Raw genomic sequence first — 19,010 nt, forward strand, 5'->3', positions numbered from 1 at the left:
AAACATCTTTGTCCACAAAATACTTTACAAAGTTAAGATTATTTCCTAGAGGAAAATTCAGAGGGCTGGGCCTGTGCTAGAGTGCGCTCGTCAGTGTGTGCGCGCTGCATGTGTCCTCGGTCCTCCAGAGAAAGGGACTGAGGTGGGCCTCATCCTGGGCCCCGCTGAGCAAGTGACTGGTTCTCTGAATCTGTACATCTCATTGGTGGGGTGGAGGGAAGGAAACCTCCCAGTGACTTATGAACAGGGCCTGAAATCCCTGACCCGTTGGGCTGACCAAAGCAAAGCCTGCCAGGCCTGATATCCAGCACCCTTCTATGTCAGGGCCATGTAGGGGCTGTCGAGGTTGGTGGTGTCTGCTCTGTCCACTCTCCTGCCTGGCGCAGAGCCCCATGCTCTGATCTATTGGCAGGTCTGTGCATCATTCCAGCTTGGCTGAGCTCTGCTCCAAGGCAGGCTGGGCTGGTTTTCTCCTCAGAAAGGCTGGTCAGTGGGGTCAGCCAGTGGAGGCATTAACATTATTTTAGCCATTATTGCCTTTTTGTTAATGAGGGGAGGACCAGGTGGGGCAATGCCAAACCATACAGAATGTTTCATGGTCTTGGGATTTAATGTCCCAGGACAGGTTCTGTGTTCAGGCAAAAGAAAGCAATTGACAATGACTTTCAGTCCCAACTGGACTCCCAAGGGTCCTTTGTGCTTCACCGAACTTTCATTTTATTATTATTTTTTTGAAAAATATTTTTCCTATGAAGTTATGAGCCTTGGAAGCTGGGAGAAGCCCTGGAGATCTCACTGGGCTCATGAGCGAGGAGCTCTTAGTGTGGATGGGGCTTCTGAGGGAGGCTGAGCCCTGGGCTGCACAGCCAGGAGATTCTTCCCACACTGCTCTGGGTTTGGCTGCAGAGTGATGGCCGAATGCCCATCTACTGACGGTTTAAGGGTGAAAAGGTGCAGGGGTCCATCTCTTGGAACAGAGTTATGGAGCAAACCAGCTCAGTCGCAGTGATGAGATTCAGAAGCAGTGACTGATTTCCCGGATGTCCCTGAGCCCATGAACCTTTAGCTTGTGTCTTCAAATTGCACAGCCCACAACATGTGCACAGGTGCTCCTGAAAGTGACTTCCCGTGACAAAAAAGCAAAGCGACCATAGGACTGAAAACAGTTGAAAACTTTCATTAAAGCCAATGACAAAATGTTTGAAAACTTGCAAGAAATTGGATCTGAGATGTTCTGGCTATAAAACAGCCATTGAACAACTCAAACTGAAGCATGGAAGTGAGATGTGCTTGTAGCCAAGAAATATATATATATATATATATATATATATATATATATATATATATATATATATATATTTATGGGGCCTCTCTGGTGGCACAAGGGGTAAAGACACAACCTATGAAGCTGTCCGCAGCCATTGCAGCATGAGTTCGATCCCCGGCCAGGGAGATACACACATGGCGCAGCAGACCTCTCCTGACTCGCCTGCTGCTCCCCTCAGCAGTGTAGTTCAGTCGATCTGCCTGTTTTGCTCCCCACTCTGTCTCTGGTGAATCCTCTTACCCCCCACACCTCTGGTCTGATGTTTATTTGTATATATAGTCTCTCTCTCTCTCTCTCTCTCTCTCTCTCTCTCTCTCTCTCTCTCTCTCTATATATATATATATATATATATAGTCTTTCCAGTGTGACCCACATTTGTGACCCTCTATGGTGTGCCGGGTGCAGAGCTGGATCCTGGGGACAGAGATGTATAGGGCTGAGTTTCTTGTCCCAAGGAGTCTAGTTGGGGAAAGACCTACTAGGCTTGTTGCAGTACCACGGGCACTTAGGAGGAGAAATGGATTCCGATGAGGGGGGTGATGTATAGCCCAGAGGAAGCGACCTTTGATATGGGCCTGAGGAGTGAGTGCACTATTGATGCTAGAGATGTAGGAGCACACCAGGAAGGCCGGAGACACTAATACCCAAGGATGGGTATCAGTTGTTTTAGTGGGAGAGTCATCTCTGTGACTTTGAGGGTGAAGAAAAGACAAGGGGTGAATAGGAAGTGGAGACTTGCCAAGTTGTGGATGATTTCCATCTTAAGGAGTGTGGACTTGATTCTGTAGCTAGTAGGGACTGTGGGAAGGTTTTGGAGCAGGGAAGTGATGTAATTTTTAAAATTAAAGGCAAACACATTAATACTTGTTCATTCAAAGATTGCAGCTATACTAACTCCTCTAAAGCAAAAGGTGAGAATACGCCTCTTCCCAGAAGTAACAAGTGTCCTCCTTCATGTCATTTCTCCTACCTGTAGGTATAGACATGGGGAGTTAAGCCCTAGATGTGTGCTTGTCCTCCTCTCTCATACATATTTTAATAATTAAAGTTACATAAAATAGGACCATAATCTAGGGAAGTCTGTGCTAAGTCACAACTCTCAACTTTGGGTGTTTTTCATCCATATATATATTTTTAAAGATTATTTATGCATACAAGAACTGGGGTACAGGCCAGCGGTGTGGGGGGTGAGAGGATTCACCAGAGACAGAGTGGGGAACAGAACAGGCAGATCTATGGAAATACACTGCTGAGGGGAGCAGCGGGCAAGACAGGAGAGGTCAGCTGCACCATGTGGGTAGCTCCCTGGGTGGGGATTGAACTCATGCTGCAGTGGCTGCAGATAGCTTCATAGGTTGCATCTTAACCCCTTGTGCCACCAGGGAGGCTCACTCATCCATATTTGTTTGTTTTTTCTTTTTAAAGATTTATTTATTTATTTATGCAAGAACTGGGGTACAGACCAGATACATGGGAGGGTGAGAGGATTCACCAGAGACTGAGTGGGAAACAGAACAGGCAGACTGACGAAATACACTGCTGAGGAGAGCAGTGGGCGCGACAGGTGAGGTCTGCCTTGCCATGTGGGACCCTCGCCGGCTGGCCGGGATCAAACTGGAGCTGCAGAGGCTGCGAACAGCTACACAGCATGGTGCTCAACCACCTGTGCCACCAGGGAAGGCCCCATATTTGTTTTTGAACATGGCCTACAAAACTTCCCATACAATGGAAATTCTGATGTATTTGCTCAGAACAGAAAGGGGTCTCTTTGTCCTTCCTTGAGAATGATTGCTGCCTAAGAACATTAGCTCATCTTGCTCTCCTTTGTATTATTTTAGAACATGGTTTTATTGGATATTCACCAGAACTCCTGCAGAACAACACCCTGCCGGATTACAGCCCCGGGGAGTCTTTTTTCACTGTTTTTGGAGTGTTCTTCCCAGCAGCTACAGGTATAGTAATCTGGATTCTTTTTCATTCCACTTTAGGGATATAAATGCTTGGTTCCCAAAACACAGTATCATATTCGACAGCATGTAACTTTAGAGATAACCTTAGCGTTGCTAAAGTGCTAAAGTCTACTGTTGTGATAGTTCCCTTGCTCATGATTCCTGAAGGCCCCAACATGATATACTACTCCTTACCCCTTATACTTACATAGTCACATCACTTGGCAAATTATCAGGGGGCACAATTTTTTCATGAGGCTGTACAGGCCTGATTGAGCAGCAGTCCATGTTGGCCTTTGCGCCCTGGAATAAGTGCGCCTTCTCCCAGGGAACAGAGAAAGGCGACTGTCTTTTACTGTACTGGAAGTGGGCAAAAATCAGGATCCCGTGAGCAGTGAATGAATCTGCTTACACCACCTTCCTCACTTTCTGTGGAGGACCCTTCCACAGCTGAGGTTCCTGAAAACTCTTGTCTCATGCTTGGGCACAGACCTGGAAGGCAACTAAAAGTTGGCCAAATGCCCCTTACGTAACAACCATTTGCTAGGGTCTGGTTTGTCCCCAGGGCTCAGACTCAGAAAAGCGCTTCCCTCTTGATTAAGGCAGAGTCGATGCTCTGGATTGTAGCTGATTTTGTCTTCTAGTCCTCCTCTCCTCCCTCTGCCTTTCCTCATGGGGCCATTTCTTTGCTTATTAGTATCACATTTGGTTTAATGTTTTGCTGTTGCTAAAATTCTTACTAATTTTTGAAAAAGGGACTCTCTTTTTTTTTTTTTTTTTTTGGTACTGAGTCCCAGAAACTATGTAGCAAATTTTGTTCTTGTTCCCCTGTGCTTTCCCCAGCCATTCTGTGGTTTCTTTTCTACTTCCTTGAGCCTCTAAAATCTCCAAAGGCCCCAGGCTTTGAGAAACAGAAGCCCAGTGTGCAGGCAAATTCTACTTCTTCCCTTATACATATTTCCCCTAAGGCAATAAAATATAGGTCAACTTCCTCTGAATGGACAGAAAAGGAAAGTGAGAAGTAAAAGTTTTATTATCAGTAAAGTTACAAAGATCAAAATTACACTATTGAATGGTGAGGGTTTTGAAAAAGTTAACATTTGAAAATATTTTCCAGGCCTTTCCCCCACACAAGCAGGGCACACATTCAAGAGACCCCTCCTCCCCGCCCCCCCAGGATTTCCTCAGACCTGGCCTTGAGTCCCATGTTAAATCAAGGACCTCTGGCCCAGGTGCCAGGTGAGCAGTTACACCTGAGGCTGGGCTGTGGCCTCCTCGGCTAACTAGTAGCTGCTTGAGGTTTGAAGATGTTACTCAGTAGTAGTTCAGTGTTTGAGCTGGACTAATATTTGTCATCAGCCAGTCCAATAACTTTCAACTTCTAGTCGTTTTCATCCATATTTGTTTTTGGTACTTGTACTACACAACTTCTCATACAATGGAATTTCTGATATACTTCCCTGGACCCGAAAAGGGTGCCTTTGTCCTTCCTTGAGAAACTTTGTTACCTATGAATATTAGTCAAGCTTTCTTTCTTTCTTTTTTTTTTTTTAAGATTTATTTATTTATGCATATAAGTGCTGGGGTGTAGGCCAGAGGTGTGGGGGGGTGAGAGTATTCACCAGAGACAGAGCGGGGAGCAGAACAGGCAGATGTACTGAAATACACTGCTGAGGGGAGCAGCGGGCGAGACAGGAGAGGTCTGTCCCACCGTGTGGGTAGCTCCCTGGCAGGGGATTGAACTCATACTGCAGTGGCTGCAGATAGCTTCATAGTGCTGAGACTTAACCCCTTGCGCCACCAGGGAGGCCCTCAAGCTTTATTTCTGTGGCCTAATTATGAAAATATTATTTCCTAACATTCCAAATATGAAATTACAGTATTGAATAAACCGTCTACACAGGCTTCTTTTACTCCGCCCCTCTTAGGGGATGTGCTTACGTTCCTCCAACACCTCCTCAGCCCAGCCAGGTTGGGAATATCTCCTGATTCTTTATTTTACCAACTGGGAAAGGGTGAGCACCGGGGAGCTTATAAGGGATTGCTAATGGTCACCCAGCTAATTACTGAGCGGAGTTGGGTCACTGTCCTGCTGAGGAGGGTTGCCCTTTCCTGGGTCTCTCTCTGTTTGCCAGGGGCCCCAATGTAAACACAGTAGGAGGGAAGAACAATTTGTATCAGTTGGCTTTCCCTGACAGATGTTCCATTGAGCTATGAAAAGCATGGATGATTGGCAGTTTCCATGGTGATGGATTTGCCAAGGATTAGCTCTGAGTGAGTCATGGCTGAGGCTCCCTCCAACGCCATCCTCTTCTGGAACAAGAGAACCCTCCAGGCTGTGGAGAGGGGGAGGGGAATTTGGAGGAAAGAACACTTCAGTCTCCCCACTCTGTGTCCCCATATTTGGTCAGGGACATATTATTTAAGTTACTTCAAATATTTGATCTCAAGGGCAGGAGGCTTCTTAGGAAGAAGAGCTGAAAACTCGGTTTTGGTGGCTCCTCTGGGTTCATGACGCTCTCCTGCGGCCCTCTGCCTTTCTTACTGCTCTCCACCACACTCTTTGGTAGTGGCTACAGGGTGGGGCTGGGACCTTGGATTTCTCATTTGCTTTGTTCTTAAAGCATTTTCCTTGTCCAAGCTATACACCACCAAACTTGCCCTGAAAAACAAAAATCTCTCCCTGCAGGGTTCTCTCTCTCTCTCTCTCTCTCTCTCTCTCACACACACACACACACACACACACACACACACACACACACACACACTCCAGCAATCCTGGGACCACAATGCATGGAAGAACTAGGAAATGGAAATTCACTGGGAATAATACCAATGTGTGAAGTCATTTAAATCCTTGTCCCCAGATCTCAAACTTTTACTGGAAGGGATAAGGACCTCTCGTGGTTGACCACACCCAGCATAAAAATGCAGGAGTGCGGGGGAACAATAGCTTTTACCGGAATGTCTGTGGTAGTCACCTTCATAGACAAGAGCTCACTATTTCTATGACACCCTTTGGCCTCCCTGGGCCTGACCCCCTCCTCCCCTCCCCTGGGAGCTCTGGGAATCTGCATTGGCTGACTGTCTCCAGGACCCTCCGCTGTGGGCATCAGTGCTGGCTCTTACCTTCTCCATTCCTCTGCGCCAAGACATTCCATAGTTTTCACAAGTTTGTGTCTCGTGGTTGACACAAGGACCTGCCAGGCCAGAATGGGGTCCCCAAGTTGAGATAACAGAGACTCCCATTAAGGGTAATCTGAAGACGGGACAAATCCTCTCCCCCTACCCCCCACAGCATTCTGATGGACTTATGAGTAGGATTAGGAGGAAAGAAGGCAGCTTTATAATTACGGTGCCTATTTATTTTTGTAATTTTATTATAGAATCAATTTATAATCTTATCAAAATTATGATATATATCTACAGTAAACATTATCATCATAATGGCCTTACATAAGGCCCTGTGCTGCACACTTTACATATAGTCTTTCATTTAAACCCTACCACTGGTTCTAGCAGATGCAATTTCACTGTGAAGCTAATAAAGCCTTGACCTCAAGATCCCTCACTTGTGTGAGCTCCTTTTAAAGCCCTGCTCCTAATTTCAAATTCATAATTCTGTCTCTTTCTTAAAATTTCAAGACTCAGAGAGCCTGAATTTTTCTATGAGTTCTATTATTAATCCATTTGACAAACGAAGAAGCAAAGACACAGAGAGGTTATTTCTCCAAGGTCACCCAGACAGTAAGGGATAAAACTGATTGCTTCTATGCACTATGAGGAGCTGCTGGAAGACAGGACACAGTTATATGTCCCCAACCCAGAAACCAGGAGATCTTGCTTAAGTTCTTGCATTTTTGAACATCCTATTATTGGACACTGTCCCAGCAGAATCTTCAAAACATTGAGAGGCTGTGGGACTGATAAGTCCCACAGAGTGGCAGAGTGAAGAGAGGATGAAAGATTCCTATAGGGACAACTAAGCAAACAAAGCAATAAACCAGTGTGGGGAAGCAGTAGGGCTTGGGTGAGGAAAGTAGAGGCAGCCCCTAGTCCTTAGGAACCCACAGGACTTCTGAGTGAGGAATGAAGTTCATCTTTCCTGAGTGGACATTCATTTAGACCTCCATAAGTGCCAGGCACTGTGCTAGGAGCCTTCTAAATGTCCCTTCTAATTTTATAACAGCGCTGCAAGGTAAATAATCATATTCCCTCAATCTGATGAAGAAACAGAGTCTTAAGGATGCAGCCTCCAAACTATAATAATCTCCTTTCGTCACCAAAACGGGCAGCAGATAAGATTGGGTGCTTTAGTGCCTGGGTATTCTTCCTTAATAAAAAAGAAAAAGAACAAATTCATAAACTTTAAAAAAGAAAGAAAATAGGCAGCAGAGAAGCAATTAAGCTATAAATAGAAAGAGAAAATTAAAGGTTTCTAAGGATACAGATTTGGATTGAAAAACTCCCAGGAGGAAGCTGGAAGTTCCTTGATAAAGAGCACGTAGTCTTGTAATGAACAACTAGCAGGAACCAGAAAAGCCTAGAAAAATGATTAGGCATTTTTTTCCTTATTAATTTTCATTTGCAGGAACAAAAAGAAACTAAGGTGGGAATGGGATAGTGATGGTAGGCACCAAGTGGAGCTTTTGCTTGATGTGTACCATGGTGGACCCAAGGCCAGGGAGAAAAAGATGGCCACTATCTTGCAAATGTTGGCAAGTGGTTATTTGACATTTATACTGGTTATTTTATCCACTAACTTATTTGGAGATGTATAAGGGATCCATTCCTCCATTCCTCTCCTCAACATCCACGTCTATTCTTGGATCAGATATTGGAGCCAGAGTGCCAACCCAGGCCTCCTGTTCACCTGGTGCCACCCACCCCAGCCTTGGGCATAGTACCAATGCCCAGGAGGCTATGGATGGTGTTGGCAGGTCAGCCTCATAAGCCTAAGCTTGTAAAATGATGGCCCACACCCTCTTACTGCTGTGAAAGCTGAGCTAATAAGCTGTGCTGAAAGGCCGTAGGGCTGGGGGGAGACCAGGTCAGAAGCATTTAACCATGTGAAGAAAGCTGTTTACTAAGTCACGTGGTAGCAGTGTCCAGCCACACCATCACCTGCCACCGGGAGAAGTGTGGTTTTGGGTAAAGCATTATCTGTTTCCTGGAACGGGCAGTTTAAGAGCAAGGAGGAGGGGAAATACCCTCAGTCAGGCACAGAGCAGTGATTTGGAACTGGTGACGGAAGATTCTGTGAGTAAACCAACCCGCAGTGCTGATTATAACTGATAAGTTCAACCTTCTTGTGGGGGCAGTAGCCCCAAATTAACCTGCTTTAAAAAAGGAAATCCAAGAAAGCATGAGCATTAGGAAGAAATGGAGAGACTGTGTTGTAGTGGAAAGAACACTGACTTGAAACTTGAAAATTCGTGCTGGGCCTCCCCGGTGGCGCAGCGGTTGAGCGCTGGGTTGCGAAGCTGCCCGCAGCCTCTGCAGTGCCGGTTCGATCCCCAGCTGCTCCCCGGCCACCAGAGGAGGGTCCCCCATGATGCGCAGACCTCTCCTGCCGCCCGCTGCTCCCCTCAGCAGTGTCCTTCGGTCCTTCTGCCTGCTCTGCTCCCCGCTCTGGCTCTGGTGAATTCTCTCACCCTCCCGCGCTTCTGACTGTACCCAGTGCTTGTATAAATAAATAAATAAATCTTAAAAAAAAAAAAAAAAGAAAAAATTCATGCTGGTTCTGCTAGCAATTAGCTCAAAAATTTGGGTAAAATCATTTAACACCTTTGGACCTCAGTTTCTTCATCTATAAGTAAAAGGTTGAAGTAGATATCTAGGACAACTTCTAAATAAATTCTAAAAGAGTTTAGGAAGACTACTAAGGAAAATGAAAAGATTAAATATCAATTTTAACATGGGCACTTAATATTTTCCCAAAGGGTGTCCCATGGAACACTAATCATGAAAGAGTGTTTCATTTTTTATAAAAGTTTGCAGTTGTCAAATAACTTTTAGGAAATAATGTGTGCAACATTTCTCTTTTTAGAGATAGACTTGTTAGCATAGCACTGCAGCAAAAACCTTTCTAATCTGGTTTAATCAAGGTTTTTTTCCCAAGCATTTTTATTTTATTTTAAAGGTTTATTTTTATTTATGCATGCAAGAACTGGGGTGTAGGCCAGAAGTGCGGGGGTTGGAGGATTCACCAGAGACTGAGCAGGGAGCAGAACAGGCGCTTGACTGAAATACATTCCTGAGGGGAGCAGCGGGCAAGACAGGAGAGGTCTGCTGCGCCATGTGGGTTAGCTCCCTGGCTGTGGATCAAACTCATGCTGCAGTGGCTGGCAGTAGCTTGATAGAGCTGAGACTTTAACCCCTCTGCTACCAGGGAGCCCTCCCCAAGCATTTTTAAATTGTAGAATTTTTCTTTTTTTAATATAGTAATTGCAAAACATCTGGACACCCCTGCTGTGCAGGGAAATTGTATCTGTTCTACCACACCCACCCTAAATCCATCTCAAACATTAATCATAATATTTTTAGATTGCACCAGAGCAGGAAGAAAGCAAACTAGAGAACCTCCACGAAACTTGACAAGCATGAACAAAAAAATCCTACATCAAGATAATTTTTCTAGATCTAACTGGCAAGCAAGACATTTATAATTCACCAGAACTAGAGATCACCTGCTCAAGAACTGTGTAGTCAATAAAGGGCAGAATTCTGGAAGTGACAGCCACAGTGTCTAGTCAATCGAACAAGCGCGCACTTCACTTTGGAACTGCGCATCTCCGTCACACCAGCAGGAGTCACCCATGGTACTTCCTGTCTGGAGTGCCAGTTGCCTCTATTTCCTTGCCTCTGGCACTTGGTGTCCCTAACGCTGACTGTCTATTTTTGGGTTTCTCTGCTTTGTCTTAAAAGCCTGGCTTCCTGGCTTCCCAGGTCAGTCATTCCTGAGCCTTTACCAGGGTCAGTCCTTTCTACAGGCCCCAAGTCCTCCCTAGCAGGTCGGCTGATAGCACCTATTAAAAAATCACTGGTCATTGACTGTGTAAGGGATTGTGGGGAAGAAAGAAAGGTTTGTTTGTTATGAATTCTGAACCTGTTGGAAGCAGGAAGTGATTAGGATTAATCAATTTCTTTCCCAGAGAGAAGCATATGTAGCAGTAGAGTTCTCGTGGGCCTGCACTGGTAATAACTCTTGTAAATGATCTGAAGGAAGGTGTGAAAAATGACACAACAAACTATAAGAGGTACACAAATGACAAAGAATAAATAGTATGTAATCTCACAAACCTGAATGAATGGGCATGAAATTGCTGTTGAGCATGGTGGGAGGCAGTGCGGCCAGGCAGGTGAGGTGCTGGTGAACCTGGTGACAGGCGGGAACTTGGCAGAGGATCAGGATTTGGGAGGGTCAGGAAGGGGTGGTGTTAGCAGATAAAGATAGTGGAGTTGGGAGTCAGGTAAACATGAAGATCCGGCCAGGGATGCCCCTGGCACTAGGGGCAGCAAGCAAGGAGGCCTTAGCCCTGGGGCAGAGCCTTGGCTACAGGGCCTGGTCCCAGCGGCACTGGGCAGAGTGAGGAAGATCCTGGCGTTTTTTTTAAATCTATTATAAACCTGCACATGATAAAAAATAAAACATCTAGAGGTGCTTGTAACATATAACAAGTCTCCCTTCACACCCATAACCATCTCAAACTTCCCTTCTTAGGGGGAACCGCTTTTAATCACTTTTACTTTATACTACTTTGAGAGCTAACACATATCACAAAGTATATTAGTATATTAGCGTATATTACTAGCTCTGTTAATCAAAGTCAGACATAATTCATTGATTCTGTACAGAGAAACAAAGAGGTTAGTGTACTTACATGGTTCTCCAGTCACTTTCCAAATTTTTATAGTTATATTTTTATTTTTAGTTCTATTTTCTCTACCTTTATAATATTAAATAATAGATTTAAAACTCATTTTAATCAATTCTGTGTTGTATCTTTTAACTCCTTGTTCATGGGGAAACTGAGATTCTGTGTGTATTTTAATATTAATGTAGTAGAGTCATATATATGTATAAAATATTTTTATAAGGTATATATTATTTTAAGGGAATCCCTGATTTTAAGGGCCCTCACATAATACTTTTATTTTATTTTATTTTATTTTAAGATTTATTTATTTATTTATTTATGCAAGCACTGGGTACAGTCAGAAGCGTGGGAGGGTGAGAGAATTCACCAGAGCCAGAGCAAACTGATTGTTAGTATGTAAGTGGACAACAACCCATGGAAACTATTTACAATTTTAAATAATAAACACAGCACACTGAAATTATTTTTGTCTTAAGGTTACAAACAACAGTCTTTGTAACTTCAAAGACAAGTTGCTCAATATTCTTGGCAATTTCTTTCTTCTTCTTAGGAGAGGCTTAGAAACTCTTATAATGGCAAGATACAGAACAGGTATAGAATTAACTTAAAATTTATTGCAACGATAACAAACCTTAGAAATCTGACTGTAGAACTGAAACTACCAGAGGGGGATGGTAGAGACCAAGAGGAGGGGGGCCAGATGAGGGGGGACTGTGGTGGAGAACTGTGGGTGCCTTGGCAGTGAATAAAGAGGTGTGATCTGAAGGGGTATGATCGTGTAACTCTGAATCACATGCAACTTTGTAAGCCAATGTTATCTCAGTAAAAACACAATATAAAATAAAATTTATAACACTTTCCTTACCTACCTAACATACTGAATGACTAGCTCACCTTTCAGTTAAACTAATTGCAGATTGCAAAGTTCAAGCCAAGCCTGAGTAAAAGATTACGCGACTCATATTTTGTTTTCCACACTGTTATCATGAAAATATCGATGCGTTTTCTTTCCCTTTCCTATGCTTCTCTTCCCACTCTTCTCCTCCTAATGTTGGTTAGCTACAGTTTTACTTTTATTGTCCAGGTAGTTAATATTTGTATTCTATTTTGGAACTATAGTCATGTCCTCTGTGTTTATCTAACTGTCAATTTTAGAAGTTAAAAAACAATAAACATGTACACTGTATGACTGTGTAGTTGTTCACTGAAGAGCAATGTATTGATAGTTGGCTAGAATTTCGTTCCTTGGCTGTGATTCTGATGTGCTCCCTGTGCCATTTAGGGGAGATACTCCTCATATTATGGTCAAATGAATTCATTTTTTTTTACATTTCATTAGTTGTTTAAAATCATGTCACATTATAGTTTGCTTCATATTTAGACATCTCTTACTTTTTTCAGAGTGTCAATAATCTTTTTTCTTGTCAAAATATGCAGTCAGCATATGCTTAAAATGTCCTAGCTTGCTACTCATAATCCATTTCCTATCAAGAGGCCTCCCTCTCAGAGCCTCCATCCTTCTGCTTCAGGCCCTGCTGCAGAACTGTTCCTCTTTTACACTGCTTTCTGAATCCCTTGCTTTCCTCCTCAATGGTTTGTATCTTCATTTTGCCCGAGTACATGCTTCAGCACCTTCCTCAGAAATAATACATAAAGTAAATTTTCTGAGCCCTGTCTGCTTAGCTTTATTTTCACTTAACTGGCTTACAAGTTTGTATCCATTTCCCAGATTTATCCTTTTAATAGGCTCTTGGGGGAGTTGGGGAGATGAGAGTTAAGAAAATGTACCTAGCATGCCATTTTAAACAAAATATCTTTTAAAAATCACTTCACTTATGATGTAATTTTACTTCAAAATGATCTCTGTAAAAAATTGAGAAAATATAGATATATAATCAAATGAAAAATGATCTTTTCTTCCATCATCAAGAAATAACACTAACATTTTAAGATATGTTCTAATCCCTTTTTCTGTGCATTTACCTTTTTTAAAAGAACAATGGGATCATACCATATGGTCTGTTTTCTAATATACCTCTGAAACTAAACACTAACTTTTACATATCTTTCCATATCACAGCTTATTCTAACAATATTAGAGACCTTGTATTTATTAAAAGATGTATCATCTCAAATTTAGTCAATCCTCTATTTTTAGACATTAAGTTGTTAATAATTTTCACTATTATAAATAAGCATTTATAAACACTTTTTGGCTAACTCTTCCTCATGTCCCTAACTATTGACTTACAGGATAAACTCCTGGTAGTGGAATCGTCGTGTCAAGGTGCATGGAGGTGGCTTTCTTGGTTCAACATTCAGGGTGCTCTTTGAAATAGCTGCACTCCACGTTTCTGGCCCCAAACTTTTGCTTCACTCCACTTGAGCTCACTGAAGCATTATAGCAGAAGTCTTAAGAGCATGATTTTTGAAGTGAGATGCAGACTAGGATTGAATCCTAGCTTTGCCACTTGCTGAATGTGTAACCTCAGGCTGCTTTAATTTACCTCTTTGAGCACTAGTTTCTTTTATGGTGGTGAGGTAATTTTACTTTTCTGATGTGGTCATTATGAGGATTAAACAAGATAAAAAAAAAAGCATGTAAAGCACTTAGCACAGGCCCTGTCAGATTGAAAGTTCCAAAATCCACAATGATGGTGTTAGAGCCATCTCTCTCCTAAGCTGTGCAAATCTTCCTTCAAGGCCACATTTGAGAAGCACCCGCCCCTCTGTGAGCCATCCCTGGCCAGGACTGGGTCCAAGAGCACTTGTAAACTGGACCCACAGTGGGTTCCCAACACATCACATCGTCATGTTGCTTTTCTCTGTGTGTGTTTGGAAATAGTCCCTTCCTCAGCACCACATACTTTGTTCTATCCACCAGCACTAATTACTTTTCCTAAGTGTTCTTGGGGAATAGCGGTGATGAAGAGGAAAGTGTGACTCAGTATTGGTAACATCCGGTTCAGTTTTGTTTGTTTGTTTGTTTAATTTGTTTAGAGCCCTGTGGCAGGTCAGGAGCTTTGAACATGGTCTCTGGTTCTGACTATTGGCTGGGAACTGCCCCCCCTGGACACCTGAATCCCAGGGTAGTCAGTGGACAGCAGAGACAAGGAATCAGCTGAGCAGGCCATGGAGGGCACATTGCTGAGGCCCAGTCTCTCCCGGTGCCGTCTGGAGGGAAGGCAGAACTCAGCCTGTGGCATGGAGACCTTTGTGTGTCCTGTCAGACACCTCCCTCACCCCCACTACTTTGCCCTGGGCCATAAGATGCTTTTGTAGTAGGCCTTTCCTCCCCAGTGTCACCCAACCGACAAAGATTTCTTTCACAGCCTGCAGATGCCTCCCCAGTTGCCAGGGGAGATTGAGAAGCAGTTGACGCTGCAGATGGGAGGGCCTGCTGCGGGGCGGCTTCCAGGAGAGGGGCCCAGGAGGGGAAGGTGGTTCAGGGGGTAGGCTGCTCACCCCTCTCTGTCTGGGTGTCTTTCAGGAGTCATGGCCGGTTTCAACATGGGGGGTGACCTCAGGGAGCCTGCTGCCAGCATCCCCCTGGGCTCCCTAGCAGCTGTTGGCATCTCGTAAGTTCCCCTCCTGGCAATCAGCTGGAGAGAGAGAAAACTCTGGTGAAAGAGGGAACTGCCCCTTTTGTTCTGAGCGTGCCCTGACTGTGACCAATCTATTTCATATTCCAATCCTCCTTTTAACACTCAGCCAGCTGGAAAATTCACGTCTGGTGGGTTCAGATGATTGCCCTTCCATACCCCCTGCCTGGGAATGTAGCCTAGTTGCAGAGGAGCGCCATTAAGGAAGATGAATCCTTTCTTTCCTCTTTCCTCAGCCTCCTGCTCCTCCCCTCCCCCACAGGCATTTGGAACCTGGGTATTTTTTAACTATTGAGTTTCCAGGACCATTGTCGGGAACATAAAGACCAAAAATTTGTAATCAAACAAATCAGAATTTGCATTCCAGCCCAGCCTCTGATTGTCTCTCTGAACCTCCATTTCCTTTTCTGTAAAATGGGCATAATGAGAATACATGGGTCTCATGGATTGTGGAGGAGACTGTGTAAGGCACATAGTAGGGACTCAGAGCCGCCCTCCCCTCTGCCAACCCAAGGCTATCAGGCTTCCTGGGTTTTAATTCACAACGTGCCACCCACACTAGCAGGCAGGGAGCTCTTGGTCTGTTTCTGACCTTCTACCATGAACAGAATCTTCTCTGCCATCATTTGATAGTTGTTGAAATCATAATCTTGATTTCTGAGCCATGACCATGACTTGAGACAATAAAAGTGCCTGTATTATTTTAACCATGTCATATAAAAAATATCTTGCTTTTTGCTTATTGTAATGGCACCAGTGTTTTTAGTCAGGCACAAAGCACCAGTTTATTTGGTCCTAAAAAGGGTAAATTTTCTTCCCACAGGGGAGAAAATGAAGACCACGGAAAGGGAGGTGTTGGGAAGGAAAGAAAGGAAAGACCACTGTCTCATTTTGGTTGTGACTGAGAGGTCCCGGAAGAACCTTTGGCCCATTCTCTCACTGCCCAGATGGGAATGAGGCCACAGAGGTCATGTGACTTGTTCAAGGTCATAGGGCATTTGGGGGTAGAGCCAGGTCACTGCTGGCCTTTTCACACTTGGCCTAGCTCTCTATCATCTGAGATCCAGGGAACAGCAGGACTTAAAGGCCCAGAAGATCATCAACTTGTTCCTCTGCAGATAATGGGCAGTGGTGCTGCTGGTCAACCGTGGCCTGAAACCTGGCAACAAGGCCAGCTGGGCCTCTCCGCCCCACCCCCAAGATTCTTTGTTTTCTTCTTTAATGTAAGAAAGACACAAAACAATGATACTTTGTGGGGGAGGGAAGAAATCTGCCAGCAGAGAAGTAGTACTGGAGGTGCCCCGTAGATGAGCTGGTGATGTGTCCGGCTGGCCTTTCTCTTTCCTTTTGAGACAAGTCCCAGTGGGAATCCAAAGGCCGCTGGGGTGGGTTGGGAGGGGTTGCTGAGATCAGATGGCAGCCCCACTCTGCTCTTGGGTGTTTTGCAGGTGGTTTCTATACATTGTCTTTGTCTTCCTGCTTGGTGCCATCTGTACCCGAGAGGCCCTTCGCTATGACTTCATGATAGCTGAGAAGGTGGGTAAGTCCTGTGCTGCCTGGAGGGCTCAGTCTGCTGTGTTATTTGTTCCAATCAACAAATGGCTGCTTCTGCCTTGCAGCCCTCCCTGGGACTTCATATGGTCTTGGGTCCAGGACTGAAGTTTGGGGCCTCAGGTGGGGAGAGGGTTTTAGAAAGATGCATAGGTTTTTCTTATAGATGCCTAACAACAGGTAACAGTGCCTGGAAAGGCACATGACTAAATGATGGAGACACAACCATCTTTTCATGTCAAGAATTAGGATGGAAACAAAGAATCTGGTCCCCCGAAGTCCCCAGCTTAACAAGCCCTACATTTTTGCCATTGCAAAATGCTGAAGGTGTGCTCACAAGAAGGAAGGAGACTGATGAGTGGAAGAGACAGCAAGGGGGGAACAAGGGCCTGAAGGAGGCAGGGTGGGAGACCCGCCTTGTCTTCTGAGCCTCCTGCTTCTCCCCATGGGATGGCCTGGGTTAATTTGGCTGTAATATCTTTGTTTCCAGAACCATACACACTACCTTGGAGAAGGTGAGAAATTCCTCACATTCCTCCACTGCCCTTAATAGACTGGAGTCACCTGATAGTCAAGGACATTCTGTTGGCATCTCTAGAACTCAGGAGAGTAAGATTTCCAGCTGCTTTTCTGGAACAGCTCCTAACTTCTCTTAAGTTCCTGTAGAAAAAGTGGGCCCTAGGAGTCTTACTATTTATCAGAGAAATGTAGTAGGGTAGGTTGTTTTCCTTTCTTAGTTAGCACCTGAGGCTCACTGCTCATATCTTAGGAGAATATTCCATTTTCCGTTGGTGTGAGCTTTTGCCAAAGTAGCTTTGCTGAACTGCACAAAAGGCCTCTGCGTGGGGCAATCTGGCGTAGGAAATTTGGAACTTACTTTTTATGGCTACATTTGGGCTTGGACTTGGCACAGGCTTCTTGTATATTGTGTAGACAATGATGTTAAAGTGATGTTTGTTTTCAGGGGCCTTGACTTTACTATGAAATAGGTTTTGAAAGTGGGAGCAGTTCAGGTAGTAGAGGCACAGGACCACCAAGGTCTCCGATCCCTGTGAGCAAGGCTTGTTCTCAGGGGAGGACTCTGTGGCCCTCATTTATAACTACATGCATTGCTTCCCTCTTGAATTTCAGCTCCCAGGGGCCCTTCTCTAATTGTGGAAAGAAAGGCTTGACAGCATTAGAGGAATTAAAGGCCTTAGGGAACAGCTGATCCTTTGACCAGGGGAGCTGCCTGATGCTGTCTGCAACTTGCCAGTGGCCCGCCAGCTCTGTCTGCTTCTAAAGCTGGTTCCTTTCTAGTGGATTCTCTCAAAGAGGGCCTTTCAACCATTAGGAATTCTGATCTGGATGGAATGAGGCAAAGTCTCCCCTGGTGGGGCTCTGCTCTCCCCTCCTCCCCAGCTTTGCAGAGGGAACTAAGAATGGGTGTGTGGGAAGGCAGGCAGCCTGTATCCAAGGAAGGCCACAGCAGCGAGAGAGTAAAAGCATCTCCAGGCACAGCTCAGGAGAGCTTTGTGGGTGGAAATCCCACTGCTAATAATAGACACGTGACAGGGAAGTGCGTTTGGAATGCCACCTGTCCCAGATGGGGAAACGGTAGGCAAGCACTTAGCAGTTTGGAGGCACCTGCTAAACCATGCCTGGGAATAATATATGGGGATGTAATTATACAGTTAGGTTTTGGAGAGGACAAGAGACTGTTTCCTGGAAGAGGTAGTCATAAAACCCATAAAGAAAGGAAAGCTATTTTTCATGGTTCTTAGTAGCAAATCGGGACTGACTGATGCAGCAACTAAGTGAGAGGTGACAGAACCAACCAGGGCAAGTCCAAAATAGTAGGACCCTGGTGTGCTGCTAGCCCCATCCTACCCCACCTCTCAACCCCACACTGGGGACTATGCAGGATTCCCTCGCCCTCCCCCAAAGCCTTGAGCCCTAGCTTCTTTCCTTTCCTGTCCTCTAGCTTCCCTCTTTGGGACAGATGGGGCAGTAAGTTGGGTCATAAACAATTGACTAACAGTGCCCAGAGGATGGGGGTGGGGGGTGCAGTGAGTAGGGGCAATCTCCTTTACCTGGTCGCCTGACACAACCTGACACCTTGATGTGATTTTACTAAACTGTTCCTGTCAGCTTCATGTCTTAGCTGTGACCTGGGTTCTGAGCCAACCCATCTTGGAGCTTTCTGGGTTGGCAGAAAAAAAGTCTCTGGTTTGGTCTGAGTGTCCTGAGGATCTCAACCTGAGACACAGACCAGACCAGGCCACTAGCACACTCCCCTTGGTGCTCCTTGAGGCTCACAAAACTCCTCAACACACTTCCCATCTTTTGCTCTGATGCTTTTGGTCAGAAGGATTCTCTTTAATGGCTGCTGACTGTCCTGGATTTCTTTTTACTGATCTGCATCTGACATGTTAGCCAACTTGGGGAGTGAGGGCAGTATTAGAAAATTTATGTCTGTGGCAATATAATATGTGAGAAAACTAGAAGACTGTTGAGACATTGCTGTGTTCATATACTTAGGATTTTAAGGGTTTGGGGGTATATGCTTCAGTAATATCAAGGGAGCACAGGGACTAGAGAGACAGAAAGAGCACCTCGCAAGTAACTTTGTATCCAGTTCTTCAAGCAAATTAATGGGATCTCTCAATACAAGTTGAAATGGGAACTTGTAAAAAAATATCATGAGCAGGACCTCATTGGT

General features: G+C 44.7%; 1 protein-coding gene across 1 annotated transcript in view; it reads left to right on the plus strand.

The window, feature by feature from the left end:
- SLC12A8 (solute carrier family 12 member 8) overlaps positions 1-19,010 on the plus strand; it is a 122,525-nt gene that overhangs the window by 69,301 nt on the left and 34,214 nt on the right. The window contains exons 6-8 of the mRNA XM_054700501.1: positions 3,166-3,279; positions 14,647-14,734; positions 16,207-16,294. Coding sequence (XP_054556476.1) covers positions 3,166-3,279; positions 14,647-14,734; positions 16,207-16,294 — 290 coding nt within the window. The remainder of the gene's footprint in view (positions 1-3,165; positions 3,280-14,646; positions 14,735-16,206; positions 16,295-19,010) is intronic.

The sequence above is a fragment of the Talpa occidentalis genome, unplaced genomic scaffold, assembly GCF_014898055.3.
Source record: "Talpa occidentalis isolate TD23 unplaced genomic scaffold, MPIMG_talOcc4v2.1 talOcc4.4, whole genome shotgun sequence".
Taxonomy (NCBI): Eukaryota; Metazoa; Chordata; class Mammalia; order Eulipotyphla; family Talpidae; genus Talpa; species Talpa occidentalis.